Source organism: Falco peregrinus, chromosome 3 (assembly GCF_023634155.1).
Source record: "Falco peregrinus isolate bFalPer1 chromosome 3, bFalPer1.pri, whole genome shotgun sequence".
NCBI lineage: Eukaryota > Metazoa > Chordata > Aves > Falconiformes > Falconidae > Falco > Falco peregrinus.
This window is the reverse complement of record NC_073723.1, coordinates 108,597,189-108,618,822: the sequence shown is the minus strand read 5'-3', so window position 1 is coordinate 108,618,822 and position 21,634 is coordinate 108,597,189. Positions and strand designations below refer to the sequence as shown.

Sequence of the window (21,634 nt, the reverse complement as noted above, 5' to 3'; positions counted from 1 at the left end):
ATTGGCAACTTGCTGCAATCCACCTTTCCTCTTAACTCTTAACGAAACCAAGGAAACTACTCATATTTTTGAACTCGCAGCATATTTTACTAAGGTGCAATTTAGTTGTACTTTTTTTAATGAGGTGCCCGGGCCGTCTTTTGCTCCCCTGAAGGAAAACAGAATGGTCTGTTCTTGAGTCTGCAGGAGCAGAATCAGGCCTTTCTCATTCTTTACTTTCCCTGTGCAGCTTGGCAAAGGGCATGAGGGAAGGGAAGGGTTGGATGAGGAGCTTATTTCCAGGGGTATGGCCTCTTGGTGCATGGGAAAGCTAGGAGGGTAGAGCACTTCACAAAGCAAGCTATGTGGCTGCCCGTGGAAGAGAACTTACTTGGAGTTCTGTGGGGGTGTGTCTGCTGAACAACAGTTGTGGGTGACTGAACTGCTAAGAACAGCTACTGATACCTGATGTGACGTGAGAGCCATTGTTCAAAGGCATTCCCCTCTCTGGCAAGGAACAAAATTGTGTTGTGTCAGAACTCCCTCCTGTTAGGTCGATATCCAGTTAGAGCTAAATCCTCTTGATCTGTCTACGTAGTGCTGCCCCACGGAGTGTGTAGGGCATGCTCCACAACAGAAAACCAGTTTTACACCGTTCTGCCCCAGTTAAGCCTATGCTAATTTGCAACCCTTGTTACAAAGCCAAATGAGACACAATGCGTGTTATTGCATCCCTTGTGTATGTGGGTGGTGTCATTCTCCCCTTTAGGAAAACCAGCTGAGCTGCAGAGGAAAGAAAGCACGGACAGGCATCCGTTCCAGCATGGGGACAAAGTGAAATGCTTGCTGGACATCGACATCTTGCGGGAGATGCAGGAGGGCCATGGTGGCTGGAACCCTAAAATGGCTGAGGTATGCTTCTGCTTGCTCCTGTTCTCTCGAGAATGTATCTATCAGTCACTGTCTCAGACTACATAAGTAGGCACTGGCTAGGAAGTTCCCGGAACATCTTTATGCAACGTGTTACCTTCTACATTTATATTGTGTTGACTGAATCACAAATACAGATTCTTCCTGATAGGACACTGGAGTCAGATTTATTTTTAGGTTCAGATAAGTTTGGGTTGTATGAGAATTGTCTTGTGGAGCCCTGCATAATTTCTAAGAGTCTACAATGGGTCAAAAGAGTGTGTCTTAAGAGTCACTTAAGCCAGAGAAAAAAAACTAACGTCTGGTTTGTTTTTAAATGAGTTCTGGATCCATTCCTCGTTTGGCTTCTTTTTTTACTGTGCATTACTACTAATGAAAGCTATGTGTTTTGTCAACAGTGGGCTGTGTCCCTGGCCAGGGCTAAAATTTCTCGGCCCATATGATGTTCTTGGAGCTTAGCCTGTTGTCTTGTCTATAGTTTGAAGAGCTATCAGTTTGTTGTTACCTGTTGTCTTAAAAAACCCCAACTCAGTAGAGGAAGTAAAGACAGAAATGACACCTATTACTGTGGTATAGCATCTCAGGGGGCCATCGTGAAAGTAAGTCTGCAAGGGGCTGTGAACATTCGGTGTGGGCTTACACTCAGATGAAATGGTAACAGCTAAATTAATAAATTTGCCATTTAGATTAAAAGGTCTTTGCTTTGTTTCTCCTTAAAAGTCAACTTTCTTGGATTTTAATATTCTACAGAAATTGCCCAAAATAGATTAAATTACCCTCACATATTGAAGAAGGCAGTACTCCTGTTGAGCAGTAGATTTACTGTGAGACAGCATCGCATTTTGGTACTCACAGTTACAGTAATAAGACCTGTCTCTGAGCCTGTATTAATAACTTGTATAAAAGTGTTTTTTTGCAGAGGAAGTGTTTTTTTGCAGAGGAAGGGAAGCGTATAGCCACAAGTGACCCAAATGCCCACTACACTTGAGTCAGTAAGCTGAATAACCTGCAGGTCTGATTCAGACAGAGCTGTCTGAAACTTTGGTATTTGAAACAGTGCTATAAAATTATACGGATGTCTTACATATGTATCCTAGCCCAACGTGCCCTGTAGAAGAGTGGTCTTTTTGAAATCATGCTTTGAAATGTCAAGATAAACAATGTCATTGCAGTTTCAATGTGGAAATTATTAACTGAGCATTGGTCTTTGGGTTTGTTGCGGGTTTTTTTAAGTGTGGCAGGCAGAAACTTACCATCTTCTGGCAAGAAGTTTAAGAAGGCTGTCAGTGGAGCCACAATTTTTTTATTTTAGCTGAAGTCTTCATCCCCAAAGCTGTAGGTCTTGAATGGTGCTGAGTAGCTAACATAGTCTGCTAGGTTGTTAAACCTCTGTACTTCTGAATTCCTGTTGGTGAATGCAGGTGTAGAGAGGGATAGCAAACAGAGAAACAGTAATTTCGTGTCATCTCAGAAATCAGGACTTTTTGTCTCCTTCAAAACTATCAGCTGCTCAGGACCTGCCAGAATCAACAGATATTGAATACCACCCTACACAGCTATACTTTGTGTTCTGTAGTCTCCTCTGCCATGCTCCCTTCTTGTTCTCTCCGAGCATGCCTTGCTGGTATTGTACTGCAGAGCAATGTTGTAATCTGCCCACCTTTGTCATTTGGAAAGAGGAGGACAATTTGTTCTGCATTTTCAAGAATTTTCACACTTTGTGTCCCTATCATCGTTCTCCCTCAAAATGTTGCCACTTTAGAGGAGCTTCTAAGCAGCCTTTCTCCTTTTGCAGAAAAGCGACTGCATCTCATTTAAAGGAGGTTTGGAAGCAGTGTTAGTCTGTGAATTGGAAATGTTGGGTATTTTAGCCATCTATGCCTTGGATGCCTGCTTTCCTCCTATTAGGCAATGTTATTTATTCAGGGGGTTTCCCCTACTCTTTTTTTTTTCTTTTTTTTTTTTTTTTTCCTATCAAAAGTTCATTGGCCAGACAGGGACTGTGCACAGAATCACGGACAGAGGGGACGTGAGGGTCCAGTTCAACAGTGAAACCCGCTGGACTTTCCATCCTGGAGCTCTGACTAAGGTAGGTGCTGATAAGCGAGCTTGGTCAGAACTAGAAATGCTGCAGGGAATATCTGCCATTTAGCCTGCTGTGTTAGGACACAATGTGTCTCCAGTAAGTGCTGAAGGAATACACTGCTGTTCTAAAAGCAGTAGTTCTCAGCAGAATTTCCTGCAAGTCGTCAGCGCTGAGACAGATGGTTGCAGGCGGTGGGAGCTGGGCTACTAGGCTGTCCAGTTTTATGAAACTTTGCATTTGAAATGTTGTAAGTTCTTAAGGTAAATTCCAGTTCTTAATTTCAGCTTCTTTGATAAGAGTGGTAACAGACCTACAGTACTCATCCTTCTGCAGCTACCTTTCATCTGTAATGAATGTTCTTCCACGTAATTTCCGTTTGATTTTGTTTTCTTCCTTGTTCTTGTGTCTTGATGTTACTCTCTGTCTCACACCTTTCTTTGTCTTGCTTCTCTCTGATTATTCTGAATGACCCGAGTCTTTAATCCAGCTCTTTTAATTTTGTGTCTGTATTTCTAAAGCTCATAGCTCTGGCCTTCCCTGGAGGTTTGAGGTCTGGAAATCTGAGGTGGATGATTAGAAACAGGGCTAATAGGTATAGGAGGAGCTGCTGGCAGACTACAAAATTCTGAAAGATCTGAACAAGGTCACAATGCTAAAAACTCTAATACCAATGGAAAATGCAGTGTCTTACTGCTTTGTGCAGAATTAGTCTGCTTTGAAAAGTGTGTTTTGACAGTGCTCCTTTCTTAGCTCAGTGAGCAGAGGGAGCATCTGGCAAATTACCGGTACAGATAAGCTCTGGTTTCCCTTTTCTGTTTCAAGTAACAAAGAGATTTAACTTCCTTATTAAAGCGAATTAAAATCTCCAGTGCCGAGTCAGGTATAGTGAGGAGACAGACCAAGGAAAGTTCCATATGTACTTTATACTGGTATTAATTATAAATGGTTTGAAGAAGAAGAAAGAAAAATAAAAAACACGTTCTGTCCCAGATTATTTCCCTACTTACATGTGCACTTGGCTTAAAACAGAAATACCCCAGCCCTTGGACCATGTTTATTTTGCAGTGGAGTGATTACAGATTTCTTGTTAGTCTTACTTACGTTGTGTAATGCCTTGTTGTTTTTTGAGTCGATGGGCTTCTTGTTTGGTTCTGTTTCCTGAGGGTGGGGGTGGGGTGGAGGGGCTGATCACTTTTTTTTTCCTGGCTTCGTCCCCCAAAAGCTTATGACTTTCTTTTTCTTGTAGCTCAACACCTTTTGGGTTGGTGATGTTGTCCGGGTGATAGATGATATGGAAACAGTGAAGCGATTCCAACCTGGTCATGGGGAGTGGACAGATGAAATGGCACCTGTGAGTGTGCGCCAGTTCCAGGACAGTCCAGTAACTTCCTGAGTTTTCCCAAGCAATTAGTACTAGTGGCTGGGCTTGCATTGCCCTCCAGTATCACTGCTGGTCAGTGAGCACACAGACCTTTCTGGGACTGCTAAAGCCTTGCAGAATAAATGTTGCCTGGTGCTGTTGGCTATCAGTAGTACAATCCCAGTGCAGCACCCAAACAAAAGTGGGTAAAGGGGGAATCTGACAAAGGATTTGGCTACCAGTAAGTCAGATAAGAGGTTTCACTAACCACAGTAAACAAGTCCTCTTACGCCATCCCTAATTCCCTGGAACAAGGCAGGGAAGTGTCCAAGTAGAGAAACGGCCTGATCAGACCAGTATGCCTAAAAAGCAGAATACAGGTATCCTCCAGGAGCAATTAAATGCACAGAGGAAACCTTTCCTAGTCCAAATTTTATCAATTGTCTCAGGGTTCTTCAGACTGTGTTTTGTTGTTTCACCACCTTCCTCTCCAGACATTTGTGATGTGTCTGGGAAACCCTTCTTATGTAAAACCAGCAATAGAGAAACTGCTGAGAACCCTCTGGTGTCCTTGAAGTGGGAGCTGTCTGCGAGTGTGTCGCTGTTCAGTGCTTCTTTTCACACAGCAGGAGTGCCGCCTGCGAAACTACTCTTAAAGCGTTGCATTGGTTCTGAGATGCAAAGCGTACCGTGTCTTACATGTTAAAAATCATTTCTCTTTTTCCATTGCAGACCCTAGGGCACATCGGCAAAGTGATCAAAGTCTATGGGGATGGAGATTTGCGAGTGTCGGTTGGAGGGCAGTCCTGGACGTTTAACCCAGCTTGCCTGACAGCTTATCAGAGAGATGAGGAAGCAAACCTCATGACAACGGAGAATGCAAAGGAATCAAAAAGTGAGATAGTGAGAACAGACGTGTCTGATCTGTCAGGGCCTGTGAAATGATTGCTCTGGTGTAACAGCAGCAGCACTCTTTGAACAGTGTTAATCTCAGCGGCCTGTTCTTCCCCAGACAGAGCTCCAAAACCAGGCTGTGCCTTGCTGGGAGAAGCAAAGCTGGCCTTAGCAGGGAAATAGAATTTAGGACTTGGGAATGCTAATCATGGCACTGCCCTAGGTTCAGTGTTTGCTTCTGCCTTGATCTGTCTCAATTTTTTGTTCCGTCCTGCTCCATTTCCTGTAGGAGGTTACTAATTCTTGAATGCTTGTGAAATATTCCTAGGTCCTTGCATGGAAGCATTGTCAACAATTATTTTGTCTAGTCCACCCTGAAACTGAATTTGGGAAATTGGGATCATATGGTGTGTAAAGGGGACTTCACTTTGCACATCTGCTTGTAAAAATTTTTGTAGCCTCACCATACTTGTTTCCTTTAGAAGTCAGGATCTTGTCGGAGAGAGGACAGACCTGCCTTTTTTTTTTTGTTTGTTTTGCTATGTAGATAGGTCTTAAACTGTTTGCTCAACTTGGACTTCAGGGAGAACTTGCACACGAGCCCAAGCTTTTTAACTTTGCTCTGTCTGGAGAACTGTAACACCTCCGTCCTCTCAAACGCTCAAAAGTCTGTAATTAGAGGGCCTATCTGAAAGGACCTCTATTTCTTCCCTACAGCATCCTTTCCAAATCCATGCATTCCTCTTCAGATTATTTGCCTTTTAGTAGTGATTTTTCTGTATTGGTCTTCTGTAGCGTGGTCTCATGTCTTTTGGGTTCTCAAAACATCAGACTTGGAAAGCAAAAGTTCTGTGTAAGCTGCAAGTTTGTAAAGGTCTTTGTGGGTGCTAAGTGCTACAGGTGCAGCAGGTCTGTACTGGGGTTATACAGCTGCACTGTGCCAACTGTATGCTTTTATACACATGCTTCTCAGCCCTCTTAACCTGTGGCTGTTTCTCGTTCCTACCAGGTACTTTGATTACTGTACTGGAGAAACTGCTGTCCCAGAAGACGGAGTCAGAGCATGCAGGCTGTCTGGTCATTTGTGCAGCACTGAACAATGCAGCTAAAGTTTCGGAGCTCCTTCAGAAGTACCCGGACAAGGCAAGTTTTGAAGAAATCCTGAATGGTTACTTTTTGTTGCTCTTCTTCAAAAATACTGTCATAAAGTTTTGTAGTCAAGTGTGGAAAAAGATAGGAGAAAAATAATATATTTTCCAGACCTAATAGTAGCTCCCAACAGCTGGAAAATTATTTTGCTGCAATTAAGGATTAAATTTGTATATCAAATGTGTGTATTTGCAGCATTAAATCTGAACTAGAGTTAAGTCCTTACAGCACATTTCCAAAGCTGACTTTTCCCTGATTTCCTGTATGGACACCGCACCTGTAGAATTAGCGGGAGAGGTAATTATCTGTATGAAAATAATAGCAAGATGTCTGAGTTTAGCCTTGGTTTGAAAAGAAAGCCTCAGGTTGTGCCTGGCTGAATGTGTCTGTCCTTAGACGACCTTGCAAAATGGTATTGTTGGAATCAGGAAGGAGCAAAGCTGCCCAGATCCTGACGCTGTGCGTGTCTGCGTAGTGTCTTATCTCATGTCTGACTGGAGCAGGAAACTGGGCTTGACTTGTTGGTGTGCTTGCAGAGTGCCAGACTGTTAGGGTTACATCTGCTGAAATCACTGCTCTTTCAAGCTGCCTGTTTGAAGGTTCAAGCCCCGCCAGTGAGGGGTACAGGATTTATAAACAAGTTAAAAAAGGAGACCCAGAGAAGAAAGTATTTCAGCAGTGACCTCAGAAACCATTGGTAATAAAACATAAGTCTTGTTGAGGCTATGTCTGCATGGCTGGTAGGAGAAGCCGGATATGTGAACCAGGAAAACTAGCATAAATTCTGGAGGAGCCTCTGTGATGCTGATTTAGTGGTTAGTTGTCTGGTATTTATTATGGTTCTTTATTTACAAAGTTATTGGGACCTCTGGAGATGGGAGGAGTAGACAAATACCTGCAATTGTTGAATTTATCCTAGACAGAGTGCCAGGAGTCAGGAATCCATTATGTTATTAGTTATTTTAATTACATTTCTATTTCTACCTTTAATATTTATATTAATAAATTAGTTATTTCTGTAAAAGTTTACATACAGCAAGAGGAGACTGGATTTGAGGCTAACTTAGTGCACGTTGGAATTGCTTGCCAAGGCTTTTCCAGCTTATCGGCATTGTCTGTGTTGTGTAAATGGCAGAATAACACATCAACCTTTAATGCCTCCTTGCCTAAAGGACTCACCCATCATTTTGAGTGAATCAAAGCAAGTCTTGCCTGTCCTGCTGTCCTGACTGCTGCACAGAACGAGCTGCAGCAAAAAAACAACTTTGTTCTCTTTTGTGTCCTGGTTTTGGTTTGGATACAGTTCGTTTTCTTCCTAGTCGCTGGTACAGTGCTGTGTTTTTGATTTAGTATGAAAATAACATTGATAACGCACTGATGTTTTAGTTGTTGCAAAGTAGTGCTTACTCTAAGTCAAGGACTTTTCAGTGTCCCAAGCTCTGCCAGTAAGGAGGTGCACAAGAAGCTGGGAGGGAGCGTAGCCGGGACAGCTGACCCAAACTATCCAAAGGGATATTCCATACCATAGAACGTCATGCCCAGTATAGAAACTGGGGGGAGTCAGCTGGGAGGTGCCGATCGCTGCTGGGGGACTGGCTGGGCATCGGTCAGTGGGTGGTGAGCAACTGTATTGTGCATCACTTGTTTCTTGGGGTTTATTCCTCTCTTTTTCCTTTTGATTATTGTTATTATCATCATTATATTTATTAAACTGTTCTTGTCTCAGTCTATGAGTTTTACCTTTTCCCAGTCCTCCCCCCCATCCCACTGCCAGGGTGTGAGGGGAGTGAGCAAGCAGCTGCGTGGTACTTAGTTGTCTGCTGAGGGTTTGTTAGCTCCTTCATCTCTTCTCCTTAGCCTCCCACTGATTTCAGTAGCTTCTCCTTTTTTTTTTTTTTTTTTTTCCCTTGCCTTTCATACAGCCTCTCTTTGTTTTTCAGTCCCTTTAATTCTCAAAAAAATCTCATTGCAGCACTTCAACACTGTGGTATACCCTCCAGCCATTGTGCCCAATAAAGTACCTGGAGTAACATGGAACAATGGGGACTTGGCATCTTCAAAGCCTTATGCAAAGCTAATTTGATCTCCTCACATATTTTCCTATTGGGAAAGGAATTGTTGGCAGAGATGTCGAGAAGTATTCTGCTCGCAGGCATGGAGGGATTTTGGCATCAGGGCTGCAATTAGAGCCCTGGCTTCTAGCTCAGTTCACTCGCCTCTCCCTTCTTGACTGAATGTGCAGTTCCCTTCCCCTTTAGAAATAATCCGGAACAAGGTCAGCCTTGTTGTTCCTGTACATAAAGCGGAGCCGACGGGGCACGGATTCTCCTTTGCAGCCTCAGAAATGCTACTGTTATGCAGCTAGTGACTCCCATCCTGCTCGGCCTGCTCTAGAACAGAGCTAAGGCCTGAACACAAGGCAAGGTCTTTCCTAACCAAGCCGTTTGCTGTGTCTCTGCCCTTCCTGTAGGTCGACGCAAAGAACCAGGGCAGAACTGCCCTGCAGATCGCCTCTTATCAGGGGCATCTGGATATTGTGAGGATTTTGCTGCAGGCACATGCCGCTGTCAACCTGAGGGATGAAGAGGGCGATACAGCGCTGCACTATGCAGCTTTCGGGTAGGAGATCTTTCTTCTTGTGATCCCTGATTACAAGACCTAAAGGGCTGCAGAAGGACATTTCTAGATATAAATGGGCAGTCTGTGTGGAGGATGCGTGGCTGGTGGAGGCTTTTCTTTGATTTTATCTTCTGTTAGAAATCAGCCTTTGAGCTTCAGGGCCACAGATGCATTTCTTAGTGCCCTGATTTAACCTCCTCAGCTAGGTCAGTTTCCATGCCAGAGATCTTGAGGAGGAATCAGAAGTGATAAGGGGGTTTTAGTGATTGCATTTTTTACAGGGGGATGGAGGAGTGGTTTGTTTAGTTGGGATTAATTTGGTTGGTTGATTTCTGTAAGTGCATGGTTTTCCAGAGCAAGATGAAGGGTTGAATTGTCTTGTCAGTTACCAGGGAAGAATTAATCACTAAGACTGGGAGATTCTTGTGGATTTAAAGTAAAGAGAGAGCAGATTCTAGAGTGCAAATTAGGAAGGTTTTGTTATGTGGGGATTTTTTTTAATGTGTTATTTTGCTTTTGGGTTTTTTTAATACTAAGAGGAGGTGGGATGAGGTTAAGAGTATACAAAACCCAAAAAGGTTCTGTTGCCTTGCAAGAAGAATTCACTGCCTGCACAGGACTGAATCTAATCTGTCTTACTCCTTGCTTTTAAATCAGAAACCAAGCTGAGGTTGCCCGTGTTCTTCTTGGTAAAGGAGCCAGTGCAGACCTGTTAAACAATGCGAAGTGCACAGCATTGTTTGTTGCTGTCAGTCAAGGATTCACAGAGGTGGTGCGGACCCTCTGTGAGTTCAACTGTGATGTCAACCTCCCAGTAAGTTTTGGGGTTTTATGGCATTTTGGGAGAGTGTTTGGGCTTTTTTTCTTTTTGTTGGGTTTTTTTTTTTGAGGCAGTGAGGTGCTTCTTTATGTCTTACACAATTTGTTGCTTTGTAAAATTTGAAGGTCATTCTCTTCAAATGCACTACTGTGCATTTGCACAGAGGAAGTATTCCTCTACCTTCAGTACTGTGAAATTCCAGGTTTGAGTCTGTCCGTTCACCATCGTGAATTTGCTCAGCTCAGTCCAGTAGTGCGCACTCTGCTGTGCTGGACTTGGGCTTCCAGTGAGAGCTGACCTGCTGCTAATTAATGTGTCTTTCAAACACTCCTGTTCCCAGCAATAAGGCTTGGTGAGATTTTTTTAAGACTGGCATTTAGGAACTTGAAGGGCAGTGATGGTGAATTGGACCCAACCCATTTTTAAGATGTGCTTGTATGATGGTGGGACTGGACTGTGCTGGGTCAGTCCCTCAAAGTTAGTTAGGAATGTTAGCACCTGTCTACTCAGGAGCTGGTTTCAAACCCTAGGGAAAAGATTTCTCAAAGGCTATGAAACTGCTATGGGTGCTAGGGATGTTTGGCCTGGAGTTGATGTGACCTGGTGACACTGTAACTTCTTATCTTGAACTGTCCCTGAGGGTGAGCTATTTCATTTGACGCTCTGATGTAGGTAATTGTGCTTTGGTATCCTTGTATAGGATTCCCAGGGAGACACTCCCCTGCATTATGCTATCACTGCAGATTGCAAAGTCGTTATTGAGATTCTCACTGAAGTACCCAACATAGACTTCACTGTCCAGAATTGTCAAGGCTTCAACCTGCTCCACTATTCTGCTCTAAAAGGCAACAAGCTGTAAGTGACTTCTTTTCATTTCTACTGCTTTCACAGATGTTTGCTCATGCTTGCTGTCTTAAACAGTAAGAAGGTAGCAGATGTAGTTCTAGATAGCTAGGAAGGAGGTGGGTGGTTATACATTTCTTGGGTGTAGATACGGCTAGGTATAGCTGTTGCCCTCCTCTGCTTCATGTATTTACAGGAAACTGCTGCCTGCTTTCCCCATCCCATCTTCCTCATACCTCCTTAGCTTGGCTAGATAATCTGTCTGCTTCTGGATAGTCTCCTTAGATGTTTGGGTTCACGCATGGAAGGACAGGAGGAGGTCTGTAGTAAACAGTATTTGAAAAGACCCTGTCTAACTGACAGCCTCTGGAATTCTTCCAGAGGGATAAATCTGCTTGTTATTTTCATAGCAGTGTGAGTTTATCTTACTTTATTAAATGACAATTGAGGGTTTCTGTTTTATTCTTTTAATTTAATCTGTCAGGTGGAGGGGAGTGCTCTGCATCACAGGTGCCAGCTCCTGATGCTGCCTATAGAAACATGAACATCCATATCTGCTGCGCAATAGAGGCAGGCCTGTGTCTTCTGTATTGTTTTCCTTCCTGGTAAAGTAACTCTTCCATCTCTGTTAACCTCCAACACTCTAGAGCCATAAAGAAGATACTAGCAAGAGCTCGGCAGCTGGTTGATTCCAAAAAGGAAGATGGCTTCACTGCCCTGCACCTTGCTGCTCTTAATAATCACAAAGAAGTGGCAGAAATTCTCATCAAAGAGGTAAGAAAGAAAACAAAACAGTCACCAACAAAAACTCCCATCTGTGCTGCTGCCAAACCTCTACATTTCCTAATCACTGTTGAGTTAATGCTGGGACTCACAAGAATGTCTGTGTCTCTTTGAGGAGCTGGCATTGCTTTTCAGACTTTGAAGAACAGAGGTTGGCATTCCTGGGGGTATTTTCCTTTGGCACTGGCAGTAGAGGAGAAGGGTATCTTGCAGGCTAGAACAACGCGGCTTGGAACTGGAGCTTGCTGCAAAATGTTCAGTGAAGTGGTGGGTGTGAAGGGAAGAGACATCGGAATAGCTCATTAAGGAGTGTGTAAATCTGCATTCAGAACCTTCCCTACCACATAGGTCCAGGTCAGAGCCCAGTTTCTCTCGCTCCAGGTATATGCTGAAGCTCCCCAGCTACTGGTTGTTCTGTGGTGGGTTTCTCACTCTTCATTTTCACGAAAGAGTATCTGAAGGCATGTATTCCATTTGAATGCAGAACAAGTTATTTTGACGTGTTTGCTCCAGGTTATTTATCTTTCTTCAGTCTTAAGTTAGTGCTAGACGTGCCCCTGATGACCAGTGTTGTTTAGCAATGAAAATGGCAAACTGAAGGATGACAATTTGACTGGCATTTTGCTGTTGATTTTTGTGGAGTCAAAGCTAGCCGCTGTCTCTGCTTTCAGATGATAATTGGCCATGAACGTGACAACTACATGTCAGCACTCCTGGTTTGTTTCTTCTCAGTCATTTGTTGGCTGAGTTCCTCCATCTTTACCAGGGAATCCAAACCACTACAACAAGGCTTTAATGGATTTACAAATGAATGCTGTAGAGGAGTGTCTGTGAGCACTAACTACTTAGTACTATGCTTTATTTCTGGCATAATTGCTGCATTAGCATAGCCGTATCTTTAAAGGCTCTCTGTTCTCTAACCCTTGCTGCTGTCTTCCTCTGCAGACTTGGTGGCAGAGGGGCAGAGTGATTCAAATTTGAAGTTTTTTCACCTCTTTGCTTTGAAGAGGGGAAACCAAAGCACCACAGGCAGCAAGGAATCAGTATTGCTTTAGAGGAACTAGTCCATGCCCGTTTGCTTGGAGTGGTTTCAAGATCTGTTTGTGTCAGGGAAGTGATGAGTTGTCATACCGAAGTCATCACCAGGATTATGTTATCTGTGTGTCAGTTGGGCACTTGGCTTCTGATCCTCTCTTTCTTGATGTCTGAGGTGTGGGGGCCATATGACTTAAGTTACGGAGTGCTGGGTCATATAGCTGTCTTGGAGATCTCTGTACTGCTGTCCTGACGAAGAGGGACTTGAGACCTGGGGCCTCAACAAGCCCCACAGCTGCAGCACTTTTCTTCAGCCAAACTCACCCTCATGCAATTCTTCTCTTCAAGGGTCGTTGTGATGTCAACCTCAAGAACAACCGCAACCAGACACCGCTGCACCTGGCTGTCATCCAGGGACATGTAGGGATGGTGCAACTGCTGGTCAGTGAAGGCAGTGATGTCAATGCTGAAGATGAGGATGGGGACACAGCCATGCACATTGCCTTGGAACGGCAGCAGTTAATGTCACTCATGATGGAGAAGCGTGAAGGAGAGATGGGATTGTCCCTTCTTTCCAAGGTGAGCTGGGAGTAGGAGAAATTCTAGCGCCAATGGCAGGAAAATGCATGATGTTAAAATGAGAGCAGGTAGTGGGGTCTGAGGGGACAGAGGAAGGCATGGAAATTGTGTAAAGCCACTCCAGATGAGGAGCGTGGAAACAAGCCTTCTTGCTTGTGGGAAAGCAAGAATAGATCCTCTGAGGGTACGCTTGAATTTATAGCACGAAACTTCACATAGTCAGACAACAATTCATACTGTCTCCCTGATATTTTTATTAGCATTGTGTGCTTCTTTCTTGACATGGGAAAGGTCATGAATCCAGTTGTAGAGCCAAGACTCTTGGGTTTAATTCATGCCCCAGAACCACAGCAATTCATTTCTGTCTTATGGCATGGAAAATATGAGGATAGCTAACCACATACGCTGCAGTTATCTGCAGTGTAGAACAGAATGTGAGAGGTGAGATGTATCAGGCTGAAGGATAAAGATTATGTTGTCACAAAGCCTGAACTGGGTTTCACTGTGTGGCTCTGTATTCAGGGATATATAAGGCCTTTCAGGAAATGCCTTAGAACTAGAAATCAGCACATGATATGTCAAAGACTGGAAGCTTAGTCTGGTTTTGGCAAAGATTAAATTAGCCCTTCAAAGTGTTCTGCCATCCACTTAAATACCAACACATATACACACCCAATTTGCAGTGCATATGTTGGTTATACTTTATGGGTGGAGCGAGAATGATTCTGTTGTAGGGATAATTTAGTATACTGGAGAATCTAGCATAAATTTTTTTTAATTGTAATTTGAAATGAACAGAATCAATTAAACCAACATTCTAAAGGGCTGCATGCTGTGTGCCAAACCACCCATTCCTCCTTTCTAGTTGAAAAAACCCTAGCGCGTTGCTCTTCTTCCATTCTGCTCATCACCAAGCTACTAGTGTTGATAGGATGAGTTGATGGCTCAAGGCTCTTCTGAAGATGCTCCAGCCTCAGGTACTCGGGCTTGATCAGCCACTGACATTCCAGAGACACCCCACACCAGCTCAGCAAACGCTTCTTTCTTCTGAATTTCTTTGCCTGGAAATATGAGCAAAGGGGTCAGCTGCAAGGGTGGGTTTTATCTCACTCAGCCTGCCTAACAGCTTTGCTAGCTGTTGGGTCTTCACTTGTGCTAGGGACAGCCAATAGTCCTGGACACAGAAAGTTTTAAAGCAACATGACAGATCGGTGCATGTCATTCCCAATACCGTTTACATTACAAGGTCGGGACATGTTAAGAGTCCTTCATGTCTAATTTTACTTGCTCTGATCTACCTGCCCTGGTCTTCTAAGTCAGTGGAAAATGTTTGTTGACTTTCAATTAGTTGGGATAATGTACACAGAAACTTGGCTTTTTAAATACCTGTCACTTAGGTCTCCATACACCAGTTGTTCATGAACTGGTATGTGCTGTGGTGGCTTCAGAGTACTTCCTTTTCACTACCTGAAGAAGTGAATGCCTATTACTATGATTAGTAATAATTAGCATCAGTTAGGTCCAGTCTTATGCGCTGTTGTTCCTGGAATGTGAGATTTGAATCTGCTATTTACATGCTGAAGGATTTTTGTGTTTTCAAAAAAGAATGCTAAATTGCACTTTCAGATTAAGACTTTGTTTAGAATTTGATACAGATCAAAGGCACATAACAGAAACTTATTCTCTTAACAGAGTGTTTCTCAACTTTTAGCTGCAGGCTTCTGGCTTTCTTGGAAATGTAGAGCTGAATGTTGGAACTGCAATTGCATGTTACTTAGCACAAGAAGGAGCAGATATTAATTATGCAAACCATCGGGGAAAGTCTCCTTTAGACCTCATTGCAGATGGAAGGATTGTCCAGATTGTGAAAGACTTCTCACAGAAATTCAGGTAAGCCATGTCCTCTGGAAACTACCTACAGCGTACTTATTTGCAATATGCAGAGTGCTTCCACAGGACTGTGGTGTCACTGCATGCAGCTGTTATTCCAGGAGGGATGAAGCATCTTTGAAACACTTTGGATGTCAGTGTGAGCACCTCCTGTTTCCTCTGGAGCTGGTTGCTCACCCTGTGTTTCTGGAGGGGTTATTTAAGGGTATATGCTGCCATTTGAAAGAGTTGGAAAAAGCAGATTAATACTGCTTGGTGCAAACTTGGCCTCCTGATTTACAGAGAGCCCTGAGGCAATCTCAGGAGACTGGCCACTGAAGCCAAGAGCAACTTCTGTCTTGCAGAGTAAATTCTGGGTTGTGGTTTATTTTCATTGGATTCTTCAGTTGCAGGTATTTAAAGTCTAAGCAGAGAGGAAGTGCAACAAAAGAGTGGGCACCAGAATCTGCAGAAATTATTCCAGAGCTAGATAAATGCCTGGTTTTCAGCCAGTAAGAGAAATAGCAAAGAAAATGCCAAAGGGAGAGCTGCGAGTCCAAGATGGCTTTAACTTGGGTTCTGAGAAGCATTTGTTTGGATTTTGACTTTGCAAACATGGAAGCAGGGTTCTGTTTGATTGGAGGGCACAAGACCCACAGTCATGTTAACCCTGGAGGAAGAGCCATGCAGCAGCCACTGTAATTGGCCATGTTTCTGGTCCACTGTAAATAACAGGTGAAATGTTTCCCTTAAACATCTTCTGTAGGGATTTTTGTCAGTGAAGTATATGTTGGATAAAGCGGTTTTTTGCTTAAAGAATGCTGGTTCTTTCAGACTGACGTTTCTCGTACAATGTACTGGTTTCAGCTTCTGTGTTGAGGTTCAGCTGGAGGATTTCGGGGGGTGTCTGCAGGGTTAAGGCAGCCACTGCAGACTGAGTCTGTGTGCTAGACCATAGGCCTAAGCCACTATGGTGTGTCCCAGCGTTTTACACAGGAGCCAGCAGAACAAGGTAGTTAGCTGTACCTTCGTCAGCTACTTGTTAGTCTGACTGAAATTAATAGGTCTAGAAGGGGAAGAGTGTCTGGGGTTTATACGCATTTATAATGAAGTTACTGCCACTTTGCTAGGAAGCTAGATAGTAGTTTCTTCCCAGAAACTTACTGACTTTGCATGAAAAAACCAAAACGCACCCCTTTGCAGTACTCCTAGTGGGCCAGGGATTTCTTGGCAGTATTGAAGACACATTTGCTAGTAAATGACTACCCTTGTCCCTTCTGTTCAGTCGTCAATCATTCTTGCAGTTTAAGTAGTAGGTCTAGCTAGCAGATGATCGGCTGGCAGGAAAAGTAATAGACGGATTGGGTGCTGAGGGCTCGTAATGCCAGGACAGAAATCTGAATCTGAGCCTGTATTATGCAGGAGGCAAACTTGGAGACAACCACCCCAGGCACTTTTCAGGAACGTGCAAAAATGAAGGATCCTTAGGACTGCACGTTTTAAATAGCTCCTAAAAGCTGACTGCTCCCAGGAGGTGATTGTACCATCAATACCTTACTGTTGCCCTCCAAAAGAGCACTTTCAACGTGTGTAAATATTAGTCATCTCTGCTCTTTCCCTTTCTTTTTAGATAAATCCAGTCAGAATCCCAGCTACTAAAGACTGAGTTGGTCCCACTAGGGCAGTGAAGGTTTACAAGTTTATGCTACCTGAGCATCTGCTGCTCTGTCTCCATGTGGAGTGTTTTCCAGCGATCAATACAATGTTACCTGGTTGCTGAAGGAGGACCTGAAGTGCGTGGCTCAAATTTTATTACGTTTGTGGTTGCAGGGAACAGCAGATTTCTTCAGACAGCTCAGCCATCACCTGCAGCCTTCGCCGTGTGCACACTACCCCCAACACAATGACCAACCTTAGTGTCTCGAGTGTGGCAGTCCCCACAGAGTGCCTGGTCTGCTCAGAGCTGGCCTTGCTCATACATTTCTTCCCATGCCAGCACAGTATTGTCTGTGAAGGTAAGTTCATTCTGTGTGTGTGTGTCTTTTTTAAAAAATTTTTGTTTCCTTTTCTACCTAGCTTCCCTAGCTGGACTATCATAAATCAAACTCTGTTCAGACACAAAGCTATTGTGCTGTTTGTGTCCTGAAACAACCCCAGCATGATTTCAACACCACATAAGATGTCCAAAGTTATCTATAAAAACCATGGGGTGTTCTGACTGTCTGCTGATTGGGACCCCAGGCAGCTTTGCTTGTGCTTATAGATGCCCTGGGTAATTCAGAAGGAAAGCCAGATGTTTCAGTTCTAGCAGGCATTGCTTTATCCATCATAAACCTCCTGAGAAGGATTTCCTTCTCTGGCTTTTGTTACTGGTTTGCATTTCATTTGTTTTAATGGCAGCCTGCTCAAACATGTCAGCAAGTTTGTTATCTCACAAGGCACTCGCAGTCTGACCACAGGGACTTTGGTAAGGACTGTGCGCCAGAGCTGCATCCTTTTCCCTCAGAGCAAAGGGCTGTTTTGATCCACAGTGCAGCAGTTCCAGTAGCACAGAGTGTTGAGGACTTAAAGGTGTTGGTTTTGCTACTGGCGTAGGAAAGACAAAACCAAGAGACTAGGATGTAGCTCAAAAAAGAAGGTAGCGTTCTCATTTCCATGCAGAAACAATCTCTTAATCGTCCAGGGAGGTCTCAGGTTGTTCAAAGCTGATGTTCTTGAGTCTGTCGTCTTCCTCTTCATTCTATCATCAGTGAGCTTAATTGTAATCTCTTCTTGTATCATTCATGGTAGAATGCTCCAGGAGAATGAAGAAGTGCATCAAATGTCAAGTGACAATAACCAAAAAACTGAAACAAGGTATGTTTGCTGTTCCTGCTGTTCAGTGCTGCGGGAAGGGTCACATTAGTTTGAGCAGCATCAATGATTTTCAGTGAAATAAGCATAAGGAAGGGAGATGACATTTTGTTTTGGGTTCTTTAGGGGAGAGGGGGGTGTGCCTTTTCCATTGACCACCTTTAGAGGTGGATTCTCTCAGGTGTCGTGGGCCAAGCTCAAGCTGCATAGGCAGGAGAGGACATTTGACAAAGCTTGTCCTGTGCGTGGCTTCTTTTGCATCTTGAAAGCAAATACTAGGTTATCTATGTGTCAGTCTAACGGTTTTCACAGGTGGTGATTTAACAGTGAAAATCTGTGAGAAAGGAAAAATTACGTCTTGTGAAAGCCTTGCTCCTCCCTTGGCTGAAATTACAGTGCCTGGGCAGGGCTGGCATTAGCCAGCTGTCCAGGAATCACTGAGCTGGATCGTTTTGATAAAGCTTTTTAGCCCAGTTCTAAAAGACTGTCTTCTGTTCACCTTACTCAGCATCCAGAATGAGCAATATCATGCATGTCAGCAAGCTAGAAGCGGGTTTGCACCTGCCTGAGATTTAACACAGGTTTCCCACTGAAGCTTCTTCCATAGAGGTGATGAGAGTTGATGTCTTTGTAGCTGAGATCACTCTTACGGCAGGTGCACAGGCAAATGGATTGCATGTCCTGCTGCTCATCACTTAGTATTATGGACTGCTTTGTTGGAGTCAGGTTATATAGACTTGATGCCTTGAAAAAAGCACAGGGGAGCCAAGAGCCTGTCACACGGCAATGGACGTATATACAGCTGACAAAACCAGAAATTCTTTGGAACTCTATAATGCAAGAAATAGCAAGTCTGCTTGACGGTAGACAGGAGCATTTGTCTTTGTTACAGACTGGCAGCAAAATAATGATGAGAATTCCAAATGAGCTATTTGCATGCAAATTTCTGCTGGAGGAGGAACGGTCAAGGTCTCTGAAAATCTCAGCAGGACGTCCTTATCAGTGATGTCTTCAGTGTTTGCCTTTAACAAGCTCCCCATCCCCAAACTTGCTTCACCTTTATGGATTTGAAATCACTTCTTATACCACTGAAGCGTAACTAATTCCAGAATACTGGGGAAAGCGACATCTATATCGAAGTGTAAAGCTCTACCTAATTAAAAGTTGAGGATCAGAAGATGAACAGTGGGCTGAAAGCTGAAACAAGGAGGAGTCTTATTTACTTAAGCTAGCAGTTGTCCAGGATTTGATGTTTTTTCACTTCTTAGTGTTGACCAAATTACTCTTATTTGTATAGTTTCTTATATGCAAAAGTCAATGTAAGTGATGTAAAATGGTTTCTTCCTGTTCTACCATGTATGTCCTGAAAGACTTAACCAGAAATTTGAATCCCAGACGTGAACAGGAGGTTGAGAGAACATAGTACTCATAGCACTGTAAGGGTTGCCAGACTGGTATGGCAGAGCATTACAAGCAGCTTTGAAAGTTTTAACTTGAGGGTAGCAGCAGCACATTCCAGAACAACAAGGCAGGGCATTTCAGACAACGTTTTTGTTTCCTTTAAAAAAAGCAACCAACCAAACAAAAACATACACTAACCAGCTGAGCAACTACATGGAGGAAAGCAACGCTGGCCAGTCTGTAAAAAGCATCATCTCAGGCTTTTTTTTTGAGGAATGCCTGGATAAGGCTCAGTGAAGAGAGTTTAGTCTGAAGGAATTGCTACTCTTGAGGGGCAAAGTCTTAATTAAAAAGACACTGCATGAGGCAGAGCACACTAGTGACTAACTGTCTTCCTGCTCTCCACCCCTGCAGACAGCACCGAGGTGGAGTGCAGCCCAGGCTCTGAATCCACAGATCAGAGGAAGCTCATGGAGGAGCTGCAGAACCGCTACCGGCAGATGGAAGAGCGCATCACCTGCCCTATTTGCATCGATGACCAAATCAAACTGGTCTTCCAGTGTGGACACGGCTCTTGCCCAGACTGCAGCACAGCCCTTACTGTCTGCCCCATCTGCCGGCAGGCTATCCGGGAGAGGATTCAGATATTTGTCTAAGGATCCGCTTGCTTCCCTTCCTGTTCCCACCTCCCTCCTTTACTTCCTTTTTGTTTGCATTATAGATGAGAAGCGCTAGTCAGGCTGTCGTGTTTGGCTACCTGCAAAGCCATCCTGAAAGAGAGGGAAGCAAATGACTGATGTGACTTGGGTGGAGGTGGGGGGAGTCCCCTCTACTTGCAGTGTCATAAGGCCGAGGAGTGGTGCTTGAGGGCAGGCAGCCCCTCACCCTGTGCTGCTGATCCATCAGAAAACCTGAAGTAAAGACCACCGAGCTGTCCGCTGAAGGTGTAAGAGACTTTCAGACCAGATGCGAGTAGACTTCCATATGCAGATGTTTTCAACAGCATCCGACTCGGGTGACTGCATCCTGTCTAGTGCCCTGCAGTGCCAGCTCTGCAGCCTTGCGTTGCTCTGGAAGCAGATGCTGTAGGATATACCTTACACCTTGGCAGGCAATGGCAAAGCATACACTTACACTTGACGTGAGGAGATACCGGAGGAGATGGGTCACGGTGTCAGTTCTCACAGCTGCCTGTCAGTGGTAGGGAGGTAATGTCCTAAGACAGCATGCTCTCTGAACTAGTGCTTGTGGGCTCAGCAACAACCTGGACTGGCAAGAGGCAAATCTGGATGTAATGAGATCCTAAAGACAGAGTGTGTGCCTTAGAGATAAAGTAGTGAACACTGATTGGAGAAAATATATTGTTACAACAAATATTTCTAACCTCTAAGTGACACTCTTCCATTATTATTTTTTTTTTGGCACAACCGTGTGTTCAGAGACTCCTGAGCTTTCTATCCATAATGCCAAAGGCAGGTGTTAAATACTCCAATCAAAGTGTAAAGAAAATAAATAGTAATAATTAAGACATGAGAAAAAGGGATTTCATTTTTGTTTCTTTGTTTTGCAGCAAAACTTAATAAAATAAAATATATATTTTCCTGAGCATTAAAATGAATGTACAAATGGTAGCTGAAATACGGATCCAGTTGTATTGTGTTTTCCAACTGTCTGACTGAAGAAATATTATCCACTGAGTCCATCCTGTAAATTAACTGTTGGTGAAAGTGGCAGCCTGTAGGGCTTGTGTGCCATGAGTGTGAGTATATATACGTACATGTTTGCGTGTGTGGTGTGTATCTTTAATGACACAATTATACACAAGCGTACTGTTTGTTAGATATTACAAGCAATATTTAAACCAAACCAAACTACGGTGTTCCTCTACTACCTTTGTTCATTAGCAAAGAGGTGGCAAATCTTTTAAAGACATTTTTAACTTTGTGGAATATATGGTAGTTACAGGAATACTTATTACTTCTTCCTTATCGATGCTTCATAATCACTTGGTGTTGTGACAAAGTCTTGCATCACAGCCTGTGACTCCTATAGATAATCTTTGTCAAAATACTCACTTGAGGCACTTACGGTTTCAGTGGATTTTTTGAGCTATGGAAATGGATCAGATTTAATGCCTAAATTATTTGGTTGGGTTAGATTCAGCACCCAAAAAACCTAACGCTGAATTTCAGAATCCGCTTTGTTAAAAATCAGAGGTGCAGGTACTCATTTACTTATTCCCTAGGAGTTCATGTTAGTGTAAATTCCTTTGGAATAAACCAGACATTTCCCCAAAATGTTGGCTGTATTGTGGTAGAGCAGCAATAGAAAAGTGCCATGCAAAGGCTATTTTCCAGAAGTACAAGACTGAGCCATCTTTGTCACGTAAGAGCTGCTTTAACCACTATTTGATGCAGGTTGATAATTTTCCAGG

The 21,634-nt window shown here is 43.5% G+C and overlaps 1 protein-coding gene across 6 annotated transcripts in view; it reads left to right on the top strand.

The window, feature by feature from the left end:
- The window catches only part of MIB2 (MIB E3 ubiquitin protein ligase 2), a 53,626-nt gene extending 32,788 nt beyond the window's left edge, over nt 1–20,838 (top strand). For 5 of the 6 annotated variants that reach the window (XM_055799537.1, XM_055799535.1, XM_055799536.1 and 2 more), the window contains 14 exons: nt 749–891; nt 2,891–2,998; nt 4,242–4,346; nt 5,088–5,250; nt 6,259–6,392; nt 8,869–9,017; nt 9,675–9,831; nt 10,538–10,692; nt 11,328–11,454; nt 12,847–13,077; nt 14,789–14,967; nt 16,777–16,961; nt 17,737–17,802; nt 19,615–20,838. In XM_055799537.1, the coding sequence (XP_055655512.1) occupies nt 749–891; nt 2,891–2,998; nt 4,242–4,346; nt 5,088–5,250; nt 6,259–6,392; nt 8,869–9,017; nt 9,675–9,831; nt 10,538–10,692; nt 11,328–11,454; nt 12,847–13,077; nt 14,789–14,967; nt 16,777–16,961; nt 17,737–17,802; nt 19,615–19,856 (2,144 nt within the window). In that variant the 3' untranslated portion in view covers nt 19,857–20,838. The remainder of the gene's footprint in view (nt 1–748; nt 892–2,890; nt 2,999–4,241; nt 4,347–5,087; nt 5,251–6,258; nt 6,393–8,868; nt 9,018–9,674; nt 9,832–10,537; nt 10,693–11,327; nt 11,455–12,846; nt 13,078–14,788; nt 14,968–16,776; nt 16,962–17,736; nt 17,803–19,614) is intronic. The other variant, XM_055799539.1, reaches the window with a different exon arrangement.
- Nucleotides 20,839–21,634: the final 796 nt, after the last annotated feature.